At 46.5% G+C, this 25738-nt stretch overlaps 1 protein-coding gene across 1 annotated transcript in view; it reads right to left on the reverse strand.

Annotated features, from left to right (window-relative positions):
• Nucleotides 1-22596, reverse strand: part of pdhx (pyruvate dehydrogenase complex component X) — a 32441-nt gene extending 9845 nt beyond the window's left edge. Inside the window, exons 1-5 of the mRNA XM_060060587.1 lie at nt 22421-22596; nt 20058-20141; nt 17262-17362; nt 9102-9313; nt 5952-6050 (exon numbers count right to left, since the gene is read on the reverse strand). Coding sequence (XP_059916570.1) covers nt 5952-6050; nt 9102-9313; nt 17262-17362; nt 20058-20141; nt 22421-22556 — 632 coding nt within the window. The 5' untranslated portion in view covers nt 22557-22596. The remainder of the gene's footprint in view (nt 1-5951; nt 6051-9101; nt 9314-17261; nt 17363-20057; nt 20142-22420) is intronic.
• Between the last annotated feature and the right edge of the window lie 3142 nt (nt 22597-25738).

Genomic DNA, 25738 nt, shown 5'->3' on the forward strand with positions numbered 1-25738 from the left:
CAAGGGGGGGGGGAAAGAAAGAGAGCGAGAGAGAGAGAGAGAGAGAGAGAGAGAGAGAGCGAGAGAGAGAAGACTATGCTTCTTCAGGCTGGGCCGTGGCTGTGTGCTACAAGCCAGCGTTCTGCAGTGTAAACACACAGCAACATGGCCGCCGGAACCCAAGACTGAATAAATAAACATGCAGATGTGCCGGGAACCCTTCTGCACTGAGCGGTGGACGGGGAGCGTGTGTGTGCAGTGCATACAGGAGATGTGTGCGTCTCCTTCTCCTACCCAGAGACATGTCTCTGTCTGCAGAATATCTCTGAGGCGAATACACGATGGATGGCTGGGAAGGTGGGGAGATGGAGGGAGGGAGGGGATTGATACAAAATAAAGGGAGGAAGTGTTGGGAGAAGCGAGCCCAGTGTTATGTTATTAAAGATTAGGTTTGGCAGTAGCTCAGGAGGTGGAGTGGGCGGACTTGTAAGCGGCAGGTTGCTACTTCGATCCCGTGTGTCGATGCGGCCCTGAGCAAGACACCCCATCCTGACTGCTCCCAACGAGCTGGCTGTCGCCTGGAATGGTTGACACCACCGTTGGCGTGTGAAATTGTATGAATGGTTGTAAGTTGCTTTGGACAGATCGTCTGCCAAATGCCCTGAATGTAAATGTAAAAATGTAAAATGATTATATTATACAAAGGGGGCAAGGATGGGCTGAGAATAGGTTCAGACCATTGATACCAACAGTATGCCCGTGGCTAGAAGCACTATGAACAGAGAGCCTAAGAATAGCCTAGTGGTTAGGGTGTGCATCCCTCTCAGCCAGTAACAAGCCTATTCAGTTACAATATTCTCCACCATGCTGACAGAAAACGGTAATTCCAGCTATAGCAGAACCTGCATTTACGTATTATTCTTTTGCTTGGACAGCAAATGGCCCCCACCGCCCACTCTGCAGGGTTTTGTAATGCCATGCAACGAGGGATGCAAGGAGTATAGATTTAACATTTAATAGCGTGGCTAATAGTGAAACCGGGCAATTGTTGCACCTATATTTGCAACCTACGTGATCTTCACAGGAAGTGTATCTGTGGCCGAGAAGCCTGAACATCCTGAAAAGAGATGGAGACACTTTAGGGGTCAAAAGAGCACAATTTTCTGCCCACAGTGTTTTAATACATTATATTATTATTGGATATATAAAGGCGCATATAAAATTACAGAATAAAGTAATTTTATTCGTTATGGTTATGGATTAAATAATGAAGGGAGTCTTAAACGTCCCTAATTCATTAATATAATGCTATGTATATCCTGGAAGCACATGTGGGGCAGCTTGCAGGCTTTCTGCAATGTCTGAAACTAAAGAGTGATTCCAATAGTGTGGGGCTTTCGTTGGGAGGCTGCATCTGTATGCTTTCATGCTCTCGCTGCTTGTTTGTGAGACGAAAGGTTGCTATTGGTAACAATTCTCTCGCTAGAGCTGTGTGTGCGTGTGCGTGTGCGTGTGCATGTGCGTGCGCGTGTGCGTGTGTGTGAGTTTGTGAAAAGGTATGCGAGCCTGTGCGTGCATGTGTCTTTGTTCATGCGTGCATCTGCGTCTTGTGTGTAATCAGGAGACTCAGAGGTAACTCTCGGTTATCCGCTCTGGGCCAGTGAAACCGTGTCATGAGAATCGGATGCCAATCACACCATACCCCTCCCCCTCCCCCGCTACAATAGAGCAGGATCAGGTGACAGACAGGAGAGACTGCATGTCATCATTCCCACATGAAGAAACCGGGCGAGCACGGCGCATGTAAACCCGCGTGTGAAGTGAGGGAGACAGTGTTGAAAGTGTTGACCATCAGAAAACATTTCACCGAAGCCCACACACTGACACACATACAGCATCGTCCTGATCAAAGGCAAGATTAAGGAGACGAATGGAGGGGGACTGTTAAGCGTGAAGGCGGAGAGATTAACCAAATGTCCCTCCACCCCTGCTTCAGGTGGGCCGGCCCTGCCATCTGCGCCCGCTCCCACGCCGGCCTTCGTCGAGGTGTGAAATGAAGGGGGTTTCTCACAAACACGCACGCACGCAGAGAGATACACACACAAACACACACAGACAGAGAGAGACAGGAATGGAGGCGTTCCAATGTCAGTGTGTAATAAACGCTAAAAGCCCCTAGCAGTCAGAACAACCTAAACCATTAACCACGTTTTCCAACAGTGGATCTGGCATGATAACAGCTGTGGTTTAGATAAGGGGGAGAAAGAGCAGTATGAGAAGGGAAGGCGATAGGAACAGTAAGAGGAGCAGGAGGAGGAGAGGTAGGAGGAACAGGAAGAGGAGGAGGAAGCGTAGTAAGAGGAAGAGGTGTAGGAGCAGGAAGGTGATAGGGAAGATAAGGATGAGGAGGAAGAGTAGCAAGAGGGGAGGAAGGAGGAGGAGGAGGAAGGGCACGAAGAGGAGGAGTAAGAAGAGGTAAAGGAGGAGGATGAGGAGAATGAGGAGGAGGAGGAGTGAGAAGAGGTAGGAGGATCAGGTTCAGGAGGAGGAGCGTGCACATCAGCTGTTCCCTGGCCGAGCGGTCCGGTTCTGGTTCAGTGCACGGGGAACAGGGGCCCGCCGCCCCGTAGCACTCAGGTGGACTCTTGGGTCAGGGCCTGATGCCCTGACCACGTCGCGCCCCAGAGACGGAAACCAAGACCCAGGCCCCAGGACAGGTGCTCACCGTCTGGCCAATGACAAGGAGACTCCTCCTATTCCTCCTATAGCACTTCCTCATTTCCTTCCCATTGTAAGGGGTTGTTATTAAGAGAGCGGGAATTCCCCGCCTCAACGGCAGAGAGGCATGTGAAGCACATGACCGCCCACTCAGGCCGTACAGTAGTTCCGTCTCGCTGGGAGAGAGCAGGATGTCCTCTCTGTACTGGAGGGCCTGATCACTTTTGCATATAGGGGGTCAGCGAAGGCAAACAGGGACGCAGTGCCCCTCTGAGTAGACAGCGTCCGGCCACTTGGCCTGGGGCACGGGGGAATGAGGTGGGGAATTTGCAAGTCTGTCGCTCCCATTGAGGCAGAGAAGGCAGTGTGGAGAATGAGCCACGCGATTGGACAGAAGGAGAATGAGGTCTTCTAGGGATTACTTCTAGGCAGTGATAGGCACTTATTGATATCCGTTTATCGTGCGACAAAGACTCAGACTTCAATTTAGCTTTGTGTTATTTAGTGCAGTCTCACTTATACACCTTTGTCCCATTTGGCTGGCCGGTTAAACCCTTTTGAGCCCATTTTATTCAGTTTTACTCTTTGCATAGTTACTGTAGTTGGGCTTTGTACTTATTTTTTTTTTTTATGAAACTGAAACACACAAAGTATTCCGAGCAAGATGGACACCACCATGTGGTTGAGTCAAACATCGGAACTTCCTACCTCTTCATGAAATCATAGCCTCCTTCCTGTGTGCTCTATAAGGAGACACGCTCCCTTTACATCCACCGTTTGCAGTCACACTGACTGCCAAAGACCAGGAGCTCAAAAAGCCCGGGAGAGACAGGGGCTGACTGGAATAATAAACTGGGGATCTCACACACACACACACACACACACACACACACACACACACACACACACACACACACACACACACACACACACACACACACACACACACACACACACACACACACACACACACACACACAGTGGGAAAAGCAGAGGGGAATTGAATAGCCTGTCCATAAATCCGAGTCACTGACTGAAACAAAACTATCTTAGAATTGTCTGAAAATAAAGTCAAAACTGGCGTATATGGAGTCATATCCATGTCCAACTCATCCAACTGTCTCATCCTTTCCAACACTAAAATACACGCCATGATAAATTACAAAATGTGGAAGACATTGGGGTGGCAGTAGCTAAGGAGGTAGGTTCCTTGTTCGATCCCCGGCTCCTGAGTGTCGAGGTGTCCCCGAGCAAGACACTTCGACCTGACTGCTCCCGACGAGCTTGCTTTCGCTTTGCGTTATTGACTCCGCCGTCGGTGTGTGAATGTATGGTTGCAAGGCATTGGCTAAAAGTGTCAGCAAAATCCCCTAAAAGTAAATCGAAGAACCTCAAGGAACCTGAGATGGTCGATAACTGGTAGTGTGAGGGTCAGACTAAATAAAACACTTTATGTTGAATACCCAGCCAATGAATACCAGAGGGCTGAGCCCAGAGGCTAAAACGGCAGTTGGCTGCAGAGAAACACCATGACCTACACGTCGAGGAATTTAAGAGTCCGACTCAAACAAACACGCAGCGTCTTACAATAGCCCCCTAATCTGGAGACCACCACCAGAACAGAACATGTTTTCCTTCATCACGCCCATCCAGTCCCATGCAAACACCCATGTAGTCGGATCCCCGGCGCAGTGGCTTATAAACTGGCACGCAGGCCCCATGTGGGCGCCGATAGACCACTTCCTGATTGTAATAAGCTGAACCCAGTGTGGCGTCAGTAGGCATGCCACACAAAGAGGGTATTTGATTTGATTTTTCTTTCTTTCCCATTTTCTTAATCTTAATGTGCATATAAATTGCTAGTTAGTCACGGATTGAAATCAAACAAAAGCAAAGCCTGCATTGCGACTCAAAATGTTAAAAGATACATCATGCAGGCTCAAGCAAACCCATTTTACTGAGCAAGGTTATAATTCCTGTTCCTACTAGGATGTAGATTTGGCCTCCATGACACAGTTTTCTAATAAAGACGTGTTGTGGGTTCGAGGGGGCCCGTGTTTCACACACGCAGACAAGACGAGCATCTCCATAATCAAACAAGCATTCATGATTCAAAATGGCAATCAAATTAGCATGTAATTTGCATATTAAAACACAGCCATTTGCTGCACGCTTGTTCAAAAGGCAATCGCGAACACACATCGCCCGCCCCCCCCCCCCCCCCCCCCCCCCCCCCAAACCCTACCGATCCCGTTCAAAACAAGCCTTCTGAATTCCCCCCCCCCTCCCCAACATATGGCCTGCGTTACTATGGTCACCGGCGGGTCCTGGAGACTGGGTTGCCATGGAAACAGCAGCAGCTTAATGAGATTCCCCAGCAGGGAGTGAGGGGGGGTAACAACAGCGTTACATCAGGGCTGTGCTGACAGTAGGTAGCCATTAGAGCCGCTGTTTGTGTGTGCATGTGCGTGTGTGTGTGCGTGTGTGTGTGTGTAACCCTGTGTGTACGCCTCTTTGAACGCACGCCTGTGTGTACGCACGGCTGGATGTGTGTGTGTGTGTGTGATAGAGTCTAAGCGTGAGTGTGATTGTGTGTGTGTGTGTAAAATATGTGTCTACGTTTGTGTGAGCACTACCCCCAGGCAGTCAAAACAGACCGCGATAACGCGATTAAGGGTCCTCAAATGAAACGCTCGCCTGCCACATTATTCCACATCTCTCTCGCCTTCCTCCCTCCGACCCTTCTCTCGAGCATCTTCAAGTGACCGTCCGACTCCGCCGAGGACATAACCAGCTTACTCAGCCAGTGCTTGAGTAGGAGGTACGGGGAGGGAGAAGAGGAATACGGCTCCCGATGGCTCGCGATGCCACTCAAGTGCACATATCTTCATGTACGACTAACAGCGTTCATTGTTTTGATTGCATACGGCCAGTGCCACTCGGTTCGGTTCACATAACAAAGCTTTTATCCCCCTCTTTTACTTTGCCCGGTGAGTCCAGCCGCCGAATATGGATGTGAACACTTTGCGGGACGCCTCTGGATGCGCTTTCATCCTTAGGCTGGAGTACAACCAATTACAGCTGAGAAAGTGTTTGTTTCCCCGGTTCTGTTTCTTTCTAGGTTCAACGCACACTACAAGGAGGCACTCAGGGCAGCTGTTCCTTGGCGAAGCATCGTGTCTCCGGAAGACACAACACTGTCATCAGGCGAGGGACGGAGCCGCTGGGGCTAAACTAGGGCGACCCGTACTCACTCCTTGGTGATGAGTCCTCTAGGACCGGTGGGCGTGGCCAGGCGGGGGTCCAGGCCGTGGGAGTCCAGGATGTTCCTCGCCGCTGGGCTCAGACGCAGTCTGGGGAAAAGACATGTTGGGATGTGTTACATACAGATCGGATAAAAAACATTAATGCAATAACGTTGCACCACTTATTTTTACAGACATACATGTATGTCTGTAAAAATAAGTATACGTGCTTCTTGCTGACAAATAAATCCATCTATCTAACTATATTAGGGATCGACCGATTATCGGCCGGGCCGATTATCGGCGCCGATATTCGGTGCCGATATTCGGTGCCGATATTCGGTGCCGATATTCGGCCTTTGACGCATATCAGCATCGGCCTTTTTTTTTTACCCGACGGCCGATAAGAGATCAATTTAAAACGGGGTTATTTTGGCTCTGATGCAGCCGCACCTCTCTGTCTGCTGTCACTACGCTGTCTCCAGCATTGTCCCACCCACAGCACCACCTGATTGGTTACACACTCTGGTACCACGCAGAGCCACGACGGGTAACAGCCAATCAGCAGTGAAAGCTGTGCATGCAGAGGGCTCTCACACACACGGCGGAGAGGAGAAAAGGTTTTGTCTGGTTTGGTTTCGAGGTAAGATAAGGCAGCACTCTCGGGAAATTGTAATAAACATCCTCTACAACTCACAACTACTAGTAACATTACTGTGAGCCCATTAACGTTATCGAAACATGCTCTGGACTGAATTGAGTTTATTAGGTTTTTACTCTCTCCCTCACACACAGACTTCTACTATCACAGACTATTTCCATATCGATATGGAAATAGTCTGTGATAATCTGCTCGCTCGCAGTACGTTAATCACTCAAAACAAGGTTGCTGATAATATCGATATGGAAATAGTCTGTGATAGTAGAAGTCGGTGTGTGAGGGAGAGAGTAAAAACCTAATAAACTCAATTCAGTCCAGTTTTATTGCAGGGAAGCACGTTAAGCGGTGGTTATACTTCTACAACTGTGTAATGCGCTATCCAACTGCGTAACCATGGAGCCCCTCGAACCCGGCTTTAAGGTGAAGGCTGATTAGCTTTTAGCGTAACGTTAGCCCAGCGGTCCGCTTTCTCCTTCTCTGGCTCTAGACGCTCAGCAGACTGTAGCAAAACTCTACAACTCACGACTACTAACGTTACTGTGAGACCCAATACGTTAGCAGCAGCTGTCTGTTCCTATGATAAACACTGATTATTAAAGTGAAGATGCTGTAGGCTATTTAGTGTTTTTAAACGGTTTAATCACTTGAAACGAGGTTCCTGATAATATTGATAGGGAAATAGTCAGTGATACAAGTAAGAAGTGTGTGTGTGTGTGTGCGAGAGAGAGAGAGTAAAATTCAGTTTGTTTTATTACAGGGAAGCACGATGAGGGGATGGCTAGAGAATAGTGTGTGTGTGTGTGTGTGTGTGTGTGTGTGTGTGTGTGTGTGTGTGTGTGTGTGTGTGTGTGTGTGTCACATGAGAAACTGACAGCAAAGCACTATCTGTCTGACAGAAAACTGTCTGGCAATAATGGCTGTTTAACTATGGAACTATTTATTTATTTAAATTTTCAGTTGTAAAAGATAAACATCTCAGTTCCGTTCAGGAAAATTTTAGAGAGCTGTTTATTTGTTTAAATTGTGTTATGTTGCAAATCTGATAAGCTTTTGTGTTTATTAAACATATGCTTAAAGGCATTTAAATAAAGTTAAGTGTTGGAGTTTGTATTATTCAAAACTTTGACGCCAATATTTTCCCTTTTTCTGTTAATTAATATCGGCTCAGAATATCGGTTATCGACCCACTTGACTACTAATAATCGGTATCGGCCCTGAAAAAAACATATCGGTCTATCTCTAAACTATACATACTAGTGCTGCAACAATTTAGCGGTTAAACCATTAAGAGATCGGGAGAAAATTTATCTGAACAGATTTTGAGAATTGATTTATCATTTATCAAGTACAAGTAGCAAATATTTGCTGCTTAATGCGTCAGAAATTCTTTGATTTGCTTCGTGGATCATGATATCATAATCTGCTTAAGTTTCCCTTGGCTGTTTATCAGATGAAGCACATGACACAGGAAGGCACAAGAGGGAAAATTAAACACTACTTTAGAGGAGGACTTGTGACCCGCACGACTGAAAAGACGTTTACGAACATCAGCCTAATCATCTGACCCTATTCGATAACTGTGTGTGCACACTAAACAAGCCCTGCTCTCAGCCTGTGGAGGCCGCTATGCCACTTGACTCCGTGTTGTGTCAACACGCCGTGACACCATATTAAAAGCTGTGGCGTAGCCGTGGAAAAACCAACTTACTCAGCACCTGTGTGTCATGATGAGGGTACAGAAAATAAGGTGTGGTGGTGGTTTATCTGGATGTGGCTTAACCTCTAGCGGACTCTGTCACACAGGTGTGAAGCTCTTTGAGACGGTGAGCGTGATGAAGAGCTACACCGACAAAAAATACTTTAAGACACGGTCAATCATGTTTCAGATGATAGATATAAAATAATTCAGTTGTGTTGAATGCATTTTTGGGGGTTGAATTTCATTGCCTTTTCTTTGTGTCAGAATTATCTGACACAAGTACAGCAAGCTGATCCAATTCATCTGCCATACATTCCTATCCAGCTGAATGTGAGGAATATACCTGCCCAGCTGGACAACACGCCAACATTTACACTGACAATAGTAAATCTGTCGTTCAGTGGTTGTAAGCAAAATATATTGATTGTTGTGTAAATAGTGACAAAAAGGTTCTTATTTTTGCCACTGTAAATAAAGACAAATGGACAAATCGTGTGTGCTGGACGTAAAGACAGTAAGGTGGGATGACAACGAGAGGAAAGAGGAGAAGGTGGGAGGGGGAGGGGGTGAGGTGGGAGGACGGTTGGAGGGAGGGAGGGAGGGAGAGGGAGGAGGGAGGGGGAGAGAGAGGGAGGGGAGCACAGTTGGAGGGGGGTGGTGGGGGAGAGGGAGAGAGGGAGAGAGGGAGGGAGGGAAGGCTGAGGGAGGGAGAGGGTGGGAGGGAGGGAGAGAGCAAGAGAGGGGGTGAGGATGGAGGACGGTTGGAGGGAGAGTGGGGGGGGAGGGAAGTGATACCCACAGTGCTGAGCTGATAGTATGGACTGCGGGCGGTCGTGGGGGTGGGGGCTGGGCAGGAGCAGGTGGAGGTGCGACGGAGGCAGCGACGGCGGCAGCTGGGGCTGCAGGAGGGGCCTTCGGAGGGGGGACCTCCACCTGCTTCCAGTCCTCCCCTTCCTCCACCATCAGGGCAATGAGGGTGCCCAGGGGGACGCCGCGGCTGCCCTCCTCCATCTGGAACACAGACGGGTGGGACACGATGGGACGGGTCCGGGGATCACTGGAACAACTGGTATAATTTATATTACAACACCTTCAGAAAAACGGCCCTACTGCTGGCCTCTTTGTCTCTATTGTTAATCCCTTCCATCTCTTAGAACAGATACCCACTCGATACGGCTCCAAAAAGAGCTGGGAGGAAGACGAAGGGAAGAATTTAGCATTAGTCGGCCAATGAGACAGAAGTCATGGTATTGTGACAATAAATTAGACCATTTTGCTTTGAATTTACTGAACATCCCATGACATCATGTTGTTGTACTATTTGTATTTTTCCTGGTTTCATGGTATTGCTTTGTTTTGACCTCCATGTTGTGTGTGCATACTTAAAAAATAAGCCTTTTTTTTTTTTTTTTTTTTCTGAAGGATGTGTGTGTCTACATCTTGTGTTTTGGTCCAACTTCATACGCTCCCTTTTCCACTACTACGAGAGTCCCCCATCAACCATAGCATGTACACTTTAGCCAATTCTGTAATTTTGGGAGCATGTGAGTGAGTGTGGTCGACTCGGTCGGGCCCGTCATCAAAAAGGCGCTGGTGGTCTGTTAGTTGCCTAGCAACAGGCTCCGACAAAGACAGTTGACAAGCGCTGACTTGGGGCGACGAATGTACCGCCCCACGCCACCGGGTCAATTTGCATACCGTCGGACTGAGATGAAAGTCATTCACATCACTGCACTTTCTTTCCAATGAATTGTAAAAAAAAAAAATAAGAAAAAGGTTTCATTCTCACACATCTGCATATTTCCCCTCGACCCTCACTGTTCCCATTCCACACAAACCCAAACCCCTCATACGATCTAAAAGCTTTCCTGGATGAAATCCTACAACTGTGACTGTGAAGAAGGCCCAAAACGGCCCGCGGGGAGCCTTTGATAAAGGGTGTAAAGAAAGCAATCCACATGAGGCAAATCAACAGAGGAAGCCGAACTGATGAACACCTTCTGACAGCCTATTGATTAGCACGCTGCCCAGGGGAGCCGAAACCAGTCGCCAGCCGCCTCGTCCCTCCTCCTTTCCGTCCTCCGAGCCCAAAAAGGACAAGACCAACGTCCTTAACGGAGGAGGAAATGGATGGTGTTCGTTTGGCTGTCAAACGTTGATTCATAGACTTGGTTACAGTATAAACCCAAAGGACCGGTGTCGCCTTTCACCAACTGATTATAGGCCCTGGCAAGGAGATAATCTCTTGTCAATATTGATTAGTTCTAAACAAATGGCTCAATCGACAAGAGACGGTGTTTGCACTTTGCACGTCCTCGTGTTTAGATAAAGTCTCCATTGTGGAGGCGTCCTGAAAGGCAGAAGCCAGCGACGTGCTTCGTAACCGCAGCCTTGTACAGCTAAACACACACGCAAGTTGTAGGGTTTGTAACTGCCGTGACAAAATCCCCCCCCTAAAAAGAGGAACCTTCATCCAACCTTGAAACCGAATCCCAACAACAAACACGCTCTCCAGCAGAGCCATCAAGGCCACACAGCCACACAGCCATAGGAGCAGCCCAGTGGAGCACCGGTGTACTGGTAAACAACACACTAAAGTCTGCTCAACAGCCAGACAAAATGGAGACTGTTTGAAACCTGTGAAGGACGACCATTCCAATTGTGTCCTGTCCAATACAATCCAACGTTCACAGTTTTTTGTCTCCAAAGAAAGGTGTGACAAAAAAAAAAAAATGGTATCATTATTTTTCCCCATGAGAGAATTACTGGCCAATAAATATTGGCCTCAATACTTAATCACACAACATGCATGGTTTATCCGCAACAATGACTTCCATCCATTTATCCATTTCCATCCACCTTCAGCTCCTCAGTGGCTCCTCTTGCAACCAGACGGTGAGGTAGTATGGAAAGCCAGAAGGCCACTCCAGCACACCGGGTATACAGCGGAAATTTCCACAGCGAGGTACACTCTGGCCAGTCTCCAACGGATTTTCGACACCGCTACGAGACTATTTGGCGAAATAAATACCCTGCTTCCACTAGGCACCAAGCACACACAAAGCACACATCAGCTAAAAATCTCGGGAAATGGACTGCGAGAGTGTGTCCAATAGCTATTTATTATCTCTGTAAATAGCGTGTCTAAGTATGTGCATTTGTTTCTGCTATAGTTCTGCTTCGGCACCGCAGCAATTAGCGTGGTTCCCGGAGCACGATGGAAGCCATGATGGATGATGTCTATAAGGAAACGGGCCAGGGTAAACACAAAACAGGGGGCGCCAATAATGGCTTGTGGATCGGCTGACAGATTGTAAAGATTGCAGTGAAGGAACCCAAACCCTAATGGCTGTGGCTTTCTCAAATCTTGTACCACAGGGTTGAATTGAATGGACCTCGTGCACGCTCAATGCATTCCCATACTCCCGGAGCAGCCGAGAGTGAACACGGATGAAGAGAAGAAGCCACCGTGGTCTGCTAGATCGATGACGGGACTGGGCAGTCCCAAGTGGATTCAGATTCAGACCCACGGCCCCCCCACCCCGTACCCCGCCCCCCCAAGGCTGCAGATGTACAAAACAGTGGTGAGCTAATCAGGACGTCTGTAAATGTTCCCGACGTGTTCTTTGTCCACAAGGGATCCTCCCGCCTCCGAGAAAGGCCAACTAATCATGGAGGTGTGTTGATTTGTTTACACTGCCTACAGAGAATGGCTCAACCTTAAGTTAATTGTCCTTCCTGGGAATTGCTTTCAGATGACGAATGCCTCACTTTTTTTCCTCCTGTCCTCCCAACCTGGTGTGCGCTGCCATTGCTAACCACACTGCGCCCTCAGCAAAGGATACACACAAATAAAAAGGCAAGCACTAACACATGTGTGATAATAATTCCGTCTACGTCGGCATGTCTCTATTGCATTCTGCTTCACAGCCTGTACTGTACTTTGTGCTGGGCTATTTTGGTTATAATGTCATCATTTGATAGACTTTGCAGATGGTGGAACAATCACATGCGTGGCTGGAAGTCTACACAAAAGGAGAGAGCAGGCGTGTGTACATATGCTCATTCATGAGCGGAAATTAGGCTTAGGAGTGTTCAGAACTGGGTAGCACTTAATACTGCCATCTACTGGTTGCATTGTGACACTGCAGCCACAAAAACAATTCAAACCTAGACCGCTTGCAATACACTTTGCATTGCACATGGGTGCCATTGAAATCATCCCCCCACCCATATCAAATATTCAGGGAAACAAATTAGGTGTTCCTGGGAAACAGCAGCTCCAAAAGGAAACAGGGTCAAGCCATACCCCCTGAAGCTCTGGTGGTTTCAAAAGGAGGAGGAGGTGCCTTTCTCCTGCTTTTCCTCCTCCTCCTTGTCAACAGACACATGCTCCTCCTCTGTGCGCTGACTGCCGACACCTGGGACGTTTGGAAGGCCCTCCAAATTGGTCCCCTGCGGGTGATCTGGATCAGGGGGGTGGGCCGGGGTACGTTCTAAAAATACCACCCTACAGCAAGCGCTCGGAGGGGAGGGTACTACGTCACGTCAGCGGAGGAGCAGGGATGACGACCTCCACCAGAGTCCGATCACTCAGGCTTTTGAATGATGCGGTGATGTTTTGGGACGTCAATATGATATTCAACGGTCACCATTACCCCTCCCTGTATCTCGAAATCCAGAGAGGGAAAAGGGGTCAGGTGGCTGATGAGGTGTTGATGAAGCAGGACGTTTGTCTTGCCCGGTGAATCGACTACCCTTTTGTTTTAAATTCCAAGATTTTCCAAAGAGAGACGACATCGAGGAAAAAATCTGTTTAGAGTACAGCAGGATACAAACTTCAAAAGGCGAGTATCCCTCATCAGAAGTACTTAGTATACAAGGCTGGATCCAGCACTATTGACCTAGCCTCACACGCTCCAGATCCCTTCAAAGGATGCAGACTAGAGCTCCGAAATTTGGTTAAATCCTGGTTTAACAAAATTCTATTATAGTGTTGGGCGGCAGCATCTCAAGAGGTGGAGCGGGCTGACTAGCAATTGGAAAAAAAAAATCCCCAAAATGTAGAATGTTGGTTTTGAAAAAAAAATCAGATTGTACCACTAGGGCAAGCCCAGCGATAATCGAGTTGGGCTGAAGGTTTAATTATTATTATTTCACAGCAAATAGGAGTAATCCAGAGGATAGGACATGAAGGCTTCAATTAGTCACTCAGGAATGCGTGAATAAACAACAACAGAGCGAGAGTATTGGGAAAACAAGGGAAGGGAAGAGAAGAGAAGCCGGGCAATGAAACCACAGACTGGATCTCCAGATGGTGGATCTATTCTGTTCCCAGAGCCTGTAGCAAGCAAGGACACGCAGGCACATCCAGGTGTGTGGAGCACAGCAGCGACAATCGATCGGGTTAAAGGCTCACCACACAGTCAATACCAGTTCATCAGTTACATAAGATCCTGTCTGACGGAATCTGGATCAGATCGAGGGCAGCCGCCTCCTTCATATAGCTCACTTATAGGTTGACGTTTGAAAAAGCAATTATATATACGCACAAGCTGTCAGCCCGGCTGTTTCATGCATCCATACGACCGATCTACCTCACTTCGGTCCACCATCCAGGCATTATCTCAAACACCAAACATCCATCCACGCATTATCTCAAACACCAAACATCCACGCATTATCTCAAACAATAGATCCACGCATTATCTCAAACACCAAACAACTGCAAATTACCTCAAACACCAATACATCCACACATTATCTCAAACACAATACATCCACCATTATCTCAAATACATCCACACATTATCTCAAACATTAACACACACACTTAGGGGCTTTAATGTTGTGATTTAGTGTTGACATTTGGCAAATTTGCTCAACCACAGAAACCCATCATCTGTACGTATATCACAGCCATTTGAATGACATGGGTGTGTGTGTGTGTGTACGTGCATGCACATGCGCTTGCGTGTGCGATTCTCCATCAGCGAGCGTGGGTTCCTGGCTCTCCAACAGGCTGTGATGGATTGTTCCCTGATCTGATTTTCCGATGGAGGCCCCGAGGCTCGTGGAGGAGCCGGGCGCAGCAATGAGGTGCGAGAACACAAGGCAATCGCACGCACGCGCACACACACACACACACACACACACACACACACACACACACACACACACACACACACACACACACACACACACACACACACACACACACACACACACACACACACACACACACACACACACACACACACACACACTAATGTGTGTGTGTTAAAGGCTCAAGCCCTGCTCCTTACCCCCCCCCCCCCGGGGCTGATGCCCGCTGTTAACGGGCCATACTAGGAGCTGACCCCCATAAATAATGCTGCGGAGGACCAGGGAAGTGTCCTGTCTGCAGTGGCCCGGCTGTTTGACTAGAGGCAGGTAATTATCCCAGCGTCTCAATTAGAAATCCACTGGGTGCTCAGCCCAGCTGGGTCACAGACAGGCACTTGCCAAATATTGCCAGAACGGGCTTAGGGTTTTATATACGTAATAGATAACACATCGTCACATTAACCCACATTATTTCCTTTTCTCACTCACACACACAGAAGGGGGAGGCGGGGCTGTGTGTGTACAGCCCATCCTTCTTTACCAGCTCCCAACGAAAGCTCCTGGCCCCCCAACTCCTTGGTTGGTTGCTATGGAAACTGCCTCATCGCCATGACAGCCAAGACGGAGGGCTGAGTAAAGGAATGAGTGGGGAAGGAGGGAGGGAGAGGGTGACAAGCAGGCAGAGTGGAGATGTTCGATCCATTACAGACGTTAATGCCTAAATAACACGTCTTCCTCTGGGTTGTTTTGTGTACATCTGTTCAGGGTGTTCCACTGGAGTAGACAGCCGTGCACGCCTCACCTACGACCTCGTCCATGGGAGCATGAGGTGACAGTGAGACGTAAAGAGGCTTGTCAGGGGGGCTGAGTAAAACACATTGAGAGACGTATTCAAGCATATAGTGACTGCAAGCCAGTGAGTTTGTTTATGGATGTGTCGCGCTGACATGCTTGCATATTACCTTAGTTAAATAGGATTCGGAGAGAGGGAAAGTCAACAAACATGTATGTTCTCCGTGGATTTCTTTGTGCGTGTGTCTGTGTGTGTGTCTGTGTGTATGTGCTTTTTGTGAGTGTGTGTGCGTGTCTCTGAGTGTGTTTGTGCATGTGTGTGTGCGTGCATGCGTGTATCTGTGAATATTTGGGCATACGTGTGCATGCATTACTGTGCATGTGTGAGCGCGTGTCTGTGAGTGTGTGTGTCCGAGTCTGTTTTCGCATATGTATGCATGCATGTCTGTGAGTGTGTGTTAGTGCTGCATGTGTGTCTTTGAGTGTGTGTTTGTGCTTATGTCTGGGAGTGTACTTCAGTGCATTTGTGTGCATGCATGTCCGTGGGCGCCTGTCTTTTCATGTGTATGCACTTTGTGCGCTGCGTGCCCGTGTGTGATGGTGCTCCCTAGCGAGCAGGGTTCTCTCTGCAGGATAATCATCTCCCCCTGCGCCATCGCCATCCTCTCACACCCCCCATCTCTGGCAGGGCGATGTGACAGGTATGGGCGCCGCACGGCGAAACGTGACGGCCAGTCTGTTCCCCGCCACAAACATGTGGCGTGGCGCTGATGAAAGACAGCCGGTCGGGCCGCCTCTGGAAGCCTACATGACGTGTTCAACGCATCAAAGCGCCAGCGACATGAAGGAGGAGAAGCAGGAGAGAGGAAGCCGCTCATTAGGGCCTCTTAGAGTCTGCCCGCGGGGAGGGGGAGTTTAACAAGAGGCCCTTAATGACCGCTGGAGAGAGCGGAGAGCTGGACACAAACACACGCTATTATTGGATACACACACACACACACACACACACACACACACACACACACACACACACACACACACACACACACACACACACACACACACACACACACACACACACACACACACACACACACACACACACACACACACACACACAGCTCTGCAGAGAAACACCATTTTGGTAAAGACGCACATTTTTCCCCCCGTGTAGATTTGTTGCCAAATCCAATATAAATATTCTGCTTGCATCAAACAATTACAGGACTAGATTATTTTTGCAGGCGCCTTCAGTGTAAGATTCATTGCTCTCCCATTCAACAATAAATTATGTGCAGTATTTTTCTGCTTTGAACAAAGGCGGTAGATTTAGATTTATACACGGTTGTAAAGATTATGCTAAGAAGAGAGGTGAAACCTTGATCTGACTTTAAATAAAAAATCTACTTTTTTACTCATGTCCACAGTCGTGTCATATCCACACCTCTTCAACCGAGTATGGCAAATCAATAACACAAATAAAAAGCATGCGTCAATAAATATTGCTTTACATCCAAATATTTACGTCACATTCCACATTTTGTTGACCAACGTGGAAACGTCTGATGGCAGGTTAAACAGATCTTCCAATGTCATCACGGGCTAAATGTTTCAGTTCATAGGAAGCCTGAAGTTTGCCGACAGACATACAGGAGGCTTAGGTTTCTGTTCACATCCTTTGCAAATTTGAATCCTAAAGGAAACACTGTCATTAACATAGGTTCTAAAAACTGCTTCACGCTGTCTCCACTCTCAGGTGTGACTGCATCTTAGAACATCTGAATAAAAGATTAGACAGCTCCGTCCAGAACTTTAACGAGAGTACCACACTATGATGAAGAATTAGAGAGCCGGTACGGACTCTGAAACCTGGCTCCAGGATCCATTGTCCATGGATCCTGGAGCCAGGTTTCGGAGTCCGTACCGGCTCTTTAATTCTTCATCCATGGACACGAGGACATTGGGAATCAAACCGTGGGCCGGTCCGATGGGCATCCCCCGCACCAGAGCCCAGAGCCAGACCTGTGGGCGTGTGTGTGTGGGGACCGCTTTGATTATTTACCAAGATCTTTGCCAGGACTCCGTCATCGCTGGACTCCATGGTAACCACAGCCTTGTCCGTCTCGATCTCACACAGTGCGTCTCCTGCGGCTACCTCCTCACCTGCGAACACAGAGTACCGATAAACACCCTGCTCTAATGAGCAGCCAACAGGAACCACAGCAGCAGCAGCAGCAGCAGACAGAGAGAGCTTCACAACATGGTGCAGGCTCGAGAATAACATGGACCGGTATGAAGGCATGTCTAACCATCATAATAAACACTATTATGAAGGCTGGATCACAAGTTATTTTACACGTGAAACTGTGGCTCTTTGCTTTGGTGCTCAGCAAACGCACGGTTTAGATACACACAGCTGTCTAGCAACCTCCAATTATGGATCTAAATTGAACCGTTGGAAAATTTCTTATTTATATCCCCAAACCATCGATACAAATGCCACCAATATTGGCCAGCGTTTATGCAAAACAAATCAGTTGTGTTTAAGGCTACTCGGATCTCATTAAGAACAAGTAAAAAAAACAAAAAAAAAACACAACAGAATAAAAAAAAAAAGGGGCTGTGGGAAAGGAAGGCAGAGATGGGGCTCACTGTGGCCCGGGCCTGGATATCAAAGACACAGCCTAATCAATCTTTCATGGGAAAGAATGCAAACTGGAGCGAGCCGGTGTGTCTTGGAGAGGGATAGATCCGCTTGCTGGTACCCCTCTGAATCCCAGCATTCCTCGACACCGACGCACACATTAGCATCTGCTTAGTGCTCAGCAGTGAGGGAGGAGGGCAATTAGGGAGAGCGAGAGCGAGAGACGGACGCGGAGAGGACACTGGAGCGGACCGATACGGAGGACGAGGCCCGCGGACGTGAAGTACATCAATTGTGTTCGTAACGCTGGGATTAGAACGACGGTAGCACTTGGTGGGGTGGTCTATTTGGATAATCAATCTCATTGTCATTGTTTAATCAAACATATTACTCACATCAGACCCTAGGAATCTCTTAGAGGCTAAAGATAGGCTCCCCCTGACAATGTGAATCATTGCACCGCACGATTTAAATAATGAACACATTTCCCCTTTGGTCCCTTATATTTTAAACTACTTCCCATGAAAAACTGTTTTTCATTTGTTGTTGTTTGAGTACAACATGGGACTACAAATTCAAGGGCTTGGCATATTCTCATGTAAACGCATAGCTTCCTAGTTTATAACAGGCAGTACTAATCTTCACATTTAACCTTCATATTTATATAGATAGATAAGGTTGGGTCAATGTTTGTTAGTCTCAGGTTCAGGGAAATGGGGCCCTCCTTGGGATGGGATTTCTCCTTTCCAAATCATGTTCCTCCGATAATATATCGATCGTAAAGACTCGCTTCATTTATTGGCCGACATCATGTCGATGCGTTGATGGGGGGAGGCGGGGGTAATTCCACCCAGATGAGGTTAGGGTCGAGGCACTGTTTATCCCTAATATATCCACTATCATTTGTCTGTAATATACAAAGTGCAAAGGGCAGATCGCAGTATGGTGGAGACCACAACGGCGGACATGGAACTGGAGGTGACAAGTGAGGCAGCGGGATTATCGGAGGGTAAGACGAAGAGGAGCATTGACACGAAGATCACCCTGAGGGCCAACGCCCTCCGGGACGGTGCGGCGCCGTCAAGATTGGATTTGTGTACGAGGCTCGACCCTTAACCCCGGGGGTCAGGCGATATTAAAGTTTAAACAGGCAGAGCGCCAACACTCTGTCCCGACACCGTCACAGAGAGGCGCCTCAGCCAGACATTGTGCTCCACACACAGGCCTTGGGGAAAAACAGAAAACAAATATATAAAACCCAAACACTCTGACGCAGCAGCTTCTGATAGGCCGGGCAGACCTCAAAGCAACAGCCACAAGCACATTGGCCGGTCTCTAACCATCACTTGATCTTTCCAATGAAAAGATGGTCAGACAATATGGTAAATTGTCTACATCACCCATGCACACACACACAGGACCAGAGGAGACACACACACACAGGACGATAAACATACACACAGGACAAGAGAGAGACACAGGCACACACACACACACACACACACACACACACACACACACACACACACACACACACACACACACACACACACACACACACACACACACACACGGTACCCCTGTTAACCACTGCTGAATTTTATCGGCTCTGTTCCTGCGGGCCAATTAGCCTCGGCAGACTGCGCTGCCTCCCAGCTCCGATGCCATGTGGTGGAGTCTAAAACGAGGGCTGCTGCTGGTGCTGCCTGACCCGTCAGAAGAACATGAAGACGTTTCTCCTCCACACTGTGCTAATTAAGAGAGGGGGGGGGGGCTAGAGGAGGTGGAGTGAGGTGATAGCTTAGGCCCGACTTATGACAATGAGGTAGAGTACTGCTGCTGTCTGCCATTTTGGATCGCCCCGTTTGAGTGGAAGGGATCTCTCCGTGTTCGTTTGACTCCTGGCTATTGATGTAGTCTCTACATGAGAACTGTGAGACTCAATCCATCAAAATTTGATTACAATAAAGCGGGGCAGGTAGATATTGTAGAAGGTTTAATGTCAATAGTGGTTAGGAAATGGCATGTCTTCCATGTTGACAACGTCGGTAGTTGGGACTTGACCGTGTGATCTTGATCCCGTTACTAACACTTTTATGGTAGACCTGTGAAAGCAGGGCCAATATTGCAGAGCTCTGCCTCGTTCTTCAACCCCCTGGAATAGTTAAAATTTTGTGGGACTGGGCAGACCTTGTGAAACAACGTTTTTCTTACCTTCCTTTTTCAGCCATTTGACGATAGTTCCCTCCTCCATAGTGGGGGAAAGAGCCGGCATTTCGACTTTGAGAGGTGCGACACCTACAGGACAAAAATATAATTACATGTTATGATATTGAGAAACAGTATTAACAAAATTAAAATCGGCTCTAAAAAGAAGAAAAACGATATAATTGCCTACAGCTTCCCAGTCATGTCTTACACAACAAATTGTGAAGAAAGAAGTAAATGTTCTTTGTTACAGCAGTGCAACAAACGTACAACAAAAAAAGTGTTAACGTGTGTGAAAATGCACTTGCTTTCGTCTCATACAAGAGCACCGCTGGGGGCAGTATGACACATTCACTCTTGCCAGCGCGGCAGTGTGGGGCATTAGCAAGCTATCTGAAACACAACATGATGCAGGCTGACACTGCACCAGGCCACTGGCATACATCCCTGACTGCCCAGGGCCACCAACATGACCTACGACCCTGGCTGGGTGTAGCAGTGGTCCACATCCAGAAGAAAAACACAAAATAAGGGCTTTCGTCAAGCAGTTTATGTTCCAATCTACGACTTTGAGTTTGACGAAATGATACGTAGGCGTTTATGATCCGGCTCTACAACAGTAGGACCGAATCAGTGCATACATGCGAGAGATAGAAAGAATTCTGTTGTTGAGGAGTTTACTGCCACAATGTACGCCTACATGACTAGGGGTGGGACAAAATATCGATACGGCGATATAGTTGCACTTCTTTTTGTGCTACGAGAATCGATACACTGGCCCCCAATGTCGATATATTTTTTTATAAGATGATTTCCCTGCTCCTCGACGTGGCCCCCATGAATGAAGGAAACTTGAACAGAAGTTAACTAGCCAAAGACGAGTAACTTTTCACAGTCTTTTTGTATTCATCAATAGACATATATATATCGCAACAAGAATCGCTGTATGGCGAAATTGTCTGTATCGCGGGCTAGGCCTGCATGATAAATTATTATAAAATCGCGATCACGATTCAACCCTGTATGTATTTAAGTTTCAGTTAACTTCGTGTTAGGATTAGCAAGCAGAGGAGGCCAACAGGGTGCATGCAGACATGTCCATGATCAAGCATAGAATAGCCCTACTACTGTCTATGTTCAGATTGTATAGCCTGGGAGTAGAAGGGGGCCATGCAAGTTGCTAAAGAACTGAAGATGAAACAATAGAAACAATAGCTTGTATTGCAGTCCCCAGTGTTCAAATTAAAACTGAATCAGGAATATAACAGTAGACTACATCCATGTTTTTCTTTTAGTTGCAATCAGTAAAAATAAGTATTTGCTTTGCAATCAAAAATGAATACGTATTCATTGAATTGCAATATATATATATATTTGATATTTTCCAACAAGTTACAGGGGAATTTAAAAAGCGGATGCAAGTCATACGTTTTGATTTATTAGGCCTATGTTGTGTGCTGCTGCCATCTGCTGGACATCCAATGGAATTGTAAATATCTTTGCTTTAGTACTGCGGTACATTGGTAGAAGTACGTATATTGGAAGTAGTGAGTGACTAACGGGACACAGAGGATAATGCCCAAAGCAATCTTTCTGCCACGAACATCAACAAGCAGCGACCCTGTGGTTACAGCTGGTAGCTAATGTATTTAGAGTGCTCTTTGTGGCAGTATCCATGTGTCCAGTACAGATCTTTAAAATTGTGTTAGAATATGATTAGATCAATTCAGGGGGATTAAATAGAGACACACGTGCATCCCCAAAGATGGATACCCATTTAGTGATGTCCATTTGATCATTCCATGTATCTAAGCATTCTTAGCTTTTTATTTTCTTTTGAATAAACGGGACCTGAAAATATGTTCAAATAAATGCATATGTGGCTGTGCATTGAAATAACCCTTCAATACCAACGATGGACCTTGAGTGAGAGTCAAACGATGCTGGGATCTCCTTAGCTGTACACTATGTTTACTCTACGACAACTCAACTATCAAACTGCAGGAATGACCCGGAAAAATTATCCTGACCACTAAGGATCAACAACGGTCACCAACGACCTGTCAGTTCATCTGACACCTGCCAATCAACCGAGCATCACCAGAGGATAACTCAGCTGTCAAAGAACAAGCATCATTATTACTATTAAAAAAATTAAACACAACAATAGCAATACACAAAACAACATGCAACCCTTCCCGACCACCCTGATTCAACGCTATAATTAACATGACACCATAAATAAAGAGAAGATCTCAAGGTTGTGATCTGGGTCGAGGTGAGCAGCGCCCCGCGTCGCCCCGGTAGCGGCGCTGAGCGGCGATATAAAACCACCCGCCCACCGGACCCTGGAGTCCCTGATCGCTCACCAAGGAGGGCCGGACACCGGTGGAAGGTCCTGGCATGGGGCAGCCACGGGGTTGTCGTCCGTTGACATTGTTTAATTAGGTTAAATCGTAATCCAAATAGTATTCCTTGACGACCCAGCTGCAAGGAGGCCGCCATGTTGTTGACCGAGGGTACGTGAAGGCGACATGCGCATGCGCGGTGAGGCTCTGTTTCTTCTTCTCTTAAGGGTTTAGCGGTTGGAGAAAAAAACTTGTGGGAGCTTTAGCGCCACCGTCTGAACAGAGTTATTAAATGGGGATCCGACACTCAGAGAAAAAGAGGCCCAATACAAAACAAATACAAACTGACTAACTATAACTTTTACATGCTATGTTTAAACTTAGTTGTCTTTAGAAAGTAGTACATCTAAATTACAGCGCTTACAAAATATGTATTTTAAACACATTTTCACTCCTTCACTTCCCAGTGCTTCTGTTCATGAAGTTGTCTGTTCACGACCGTGCCTTAGCTCATAGGTCACGACGAGTTTATTCACGCTGTATAATTAATACATTCAATGATAACATATATTATGCTACCGAGCCCCAACGTGTCTGTGGTATGTGTGATGTTTAAAAATAGATAAACGATTGTCTTGCATAATGGTTATTACAAAATCAAAAGCTGATTGCCCCCCTCTGTAGTCAGCAAGCCGTGAGGGAACGGGATGAACCACTAATAATTGCTACTGGTTGGGTAAGAGGCTGATACTAATAGTTATTCATCGTAATATGAATAAAATGCAGTAGCAAATGGATGAAGCAAAAAACATTTTGCAAGTACAGGAGCCCGTGTCCTTCGTCCCAAAACTTGTGTTATATATTTCCTCTGCTCATTAAGTGTCAATGAATATTTGGACATTCATTTACACTTTATTTAACTTTGGCAATGATCCAAAACCCGAGAGAGAGAAAGAGAGAGAGAGAGAGAGAGAGAGAGAGAGAGAGAGAGAGAGAGAGAGAGAGAGAGAGAGAGAGAGAGAGAGAGAGAGAGAGAGAGAGAGAGAGAGACTGGTCAGGCTGAATACATGAGTGCTGGTATATCAGCCTGACCAGTGAATCAATTTGACTAGGTGCAGAACACGATGAGAATTCCTGATAAGCTGTGATTGCATTATGTCTGTTTGAATAATGTCCTTGTTCTAACCCATGGTTCTAAACACTTCAAACATTTATCTGTAACGTTCCAAGACTTAAATAAAAATTCCCACATTTCAGATATGCAAGCAATTCCGTAGCTGTATTGGTCCACAGGTGGCCGGGAAACAATCAATATAGCTGTTTGCTTAAAACAAAGCAACTTATTGTACGTTTGTAAAATTCTCTGGTAAACTGTCACATGCACCTCCGCACACAAACAAATCAGAACTTTAATGAAAAATACCTGTCTGATTTGACGTGCTCTTTGTTGCAATGTCAGACCCTGTGTTGCCAGATTGTCAAACTGCCAGGCATTAGTTCCCCACATCTTATGCTCACAACCGGTTGGTTTGCATGTTTGCCTATTTTACCGTTAACGCGGGTGCAGAAAGAACTTGTTCTGCTGGTTAACTGGAAACCTGACATGATCAAGTATGCGTTTCATTGTTCTCTGTTGGATTTTTTTTACCCCTCAGCTCTGAGCATGGGTGCACACATATAGACACACATAAACACACACACACACACACACACACACACACACACACACACACACATGTGTGTGGTGTGTTTACATGTGCAGGTGCTCTGCAGCGTATAAGAATGCAGTGATATATAAGGACTTGTTGTTGATTAGTTAGTTAACCACCTCATGACGAGCTCATTATCTAATTAAGACTAATGAGTCATGCGCAATGTGACTCACACACATACACATAGGCATGCAAAATAACACACACGCACACACAAACACACACTGTATTTCACTCTCAGGTATACACAAATGCTAAAGCACAAACATACACACACACACACACACACACACATACACAAACACACACACACACACACACACACATAGTACACACTCTCTACCCCTCTCTCTCACACATACACACACACACATACACACACACACACACACACACACACACACACACACACACACACACACACACACACACACACACACACACACACACACACACACACACACACACACACAAACACTATCTATCCCATTCTCAAACACACACACACACAAACATACACACTCACAAATACATACACATAAACACAGGCACACACACACACTCACACACATTAGGGGCATTAGTCTGTCACTCTCATTTTTCATCAAAGCAAGTCATCCATTAGGCAAATCGGGCACAATTTGATACTAGTATCTGAACTCATCACTTGTTGCTTATCGTCCCTACAGTTATACATCTACTATGAGTCAAAAATGTCCATACCTTTATTCGAGGAACTTCCTGCAGCATTGTGTCGAACGTAAACCAATCCAAGATTTGGGATGGTTAGGCTCTTCCTAGTTGTGTTAATGAATGACAGCTATCGTGAGTGTCTCATCTAATCGGTATGCTATTAGGCGTATCGCTTTTCCCTGTAAAGCTACATCTGTTGAGACATCAAATGTCCCATTTCAACACCTCGCTTGTATTTGCACGTTGCGGTCAAACACTTAATCTTCATAAGCCTGCCAACTAAGTGGCAACGTTGACTCATCATAGCCCATGTACAGTATAACAACGTTATCATAATCTGCCAATCATGTGAAATATTGCCATGATTTGAATGGCTCTCTTGTATTCGCATCCAGATTGTGAGTTTTTGTGAATCGCTTTGTATTTTTCAGGGATAGAGCATTGTAGTAATAGACATCATTTAACCTTCAGTTTTTTAAACTTATTCCTTATTGACTAACAAACTGACTGAAGGATACATTTTTAAGACATTCTATCACACCTTAAAAAAAGTGACAACTGTCAAGTGAGATGTTGGGTGAAAAGATTTCACACATTCAAACTTCAAGCCAGACTAATCATGTTTTGTTTGCCAGAAGATGCCCGGGCTGATTCTCTGGCACACACCAATGACCATTTATGGCTTGGAATCCCGCTCTCTAATTAACTCCTTGACAAGAACTAGCCCATCATTCATTCCTCCACAGAGCTTCAGTAACAATAGAAACCCTCGTTGATCAATTTTCTAAATGATTATATTTTTAATTTGTCTATCAAGTTATTAATGACAAGTTATGTTTTTCTCCGTAACAATTGTATCTCAAACTGATTTGAGATAAAATATAATCTGCAGCACACAATCTCATCGGTATCCACAGAGCACATCAGGAACAAG

This window comes from Gadus macrocephalus, chromosome 9 (assembly GCF_031168955.1).
Source record: "Gadus macrocephalus chromosome 9, ASM3116895v1".
Classification (NCBI taxonomy): domain Eukaryota; kingdom Metazoa; phylum Chordata; class Actinopteri; order Gadiformes; family Gadidae; genus Gadus; species Gadus macrocephalus.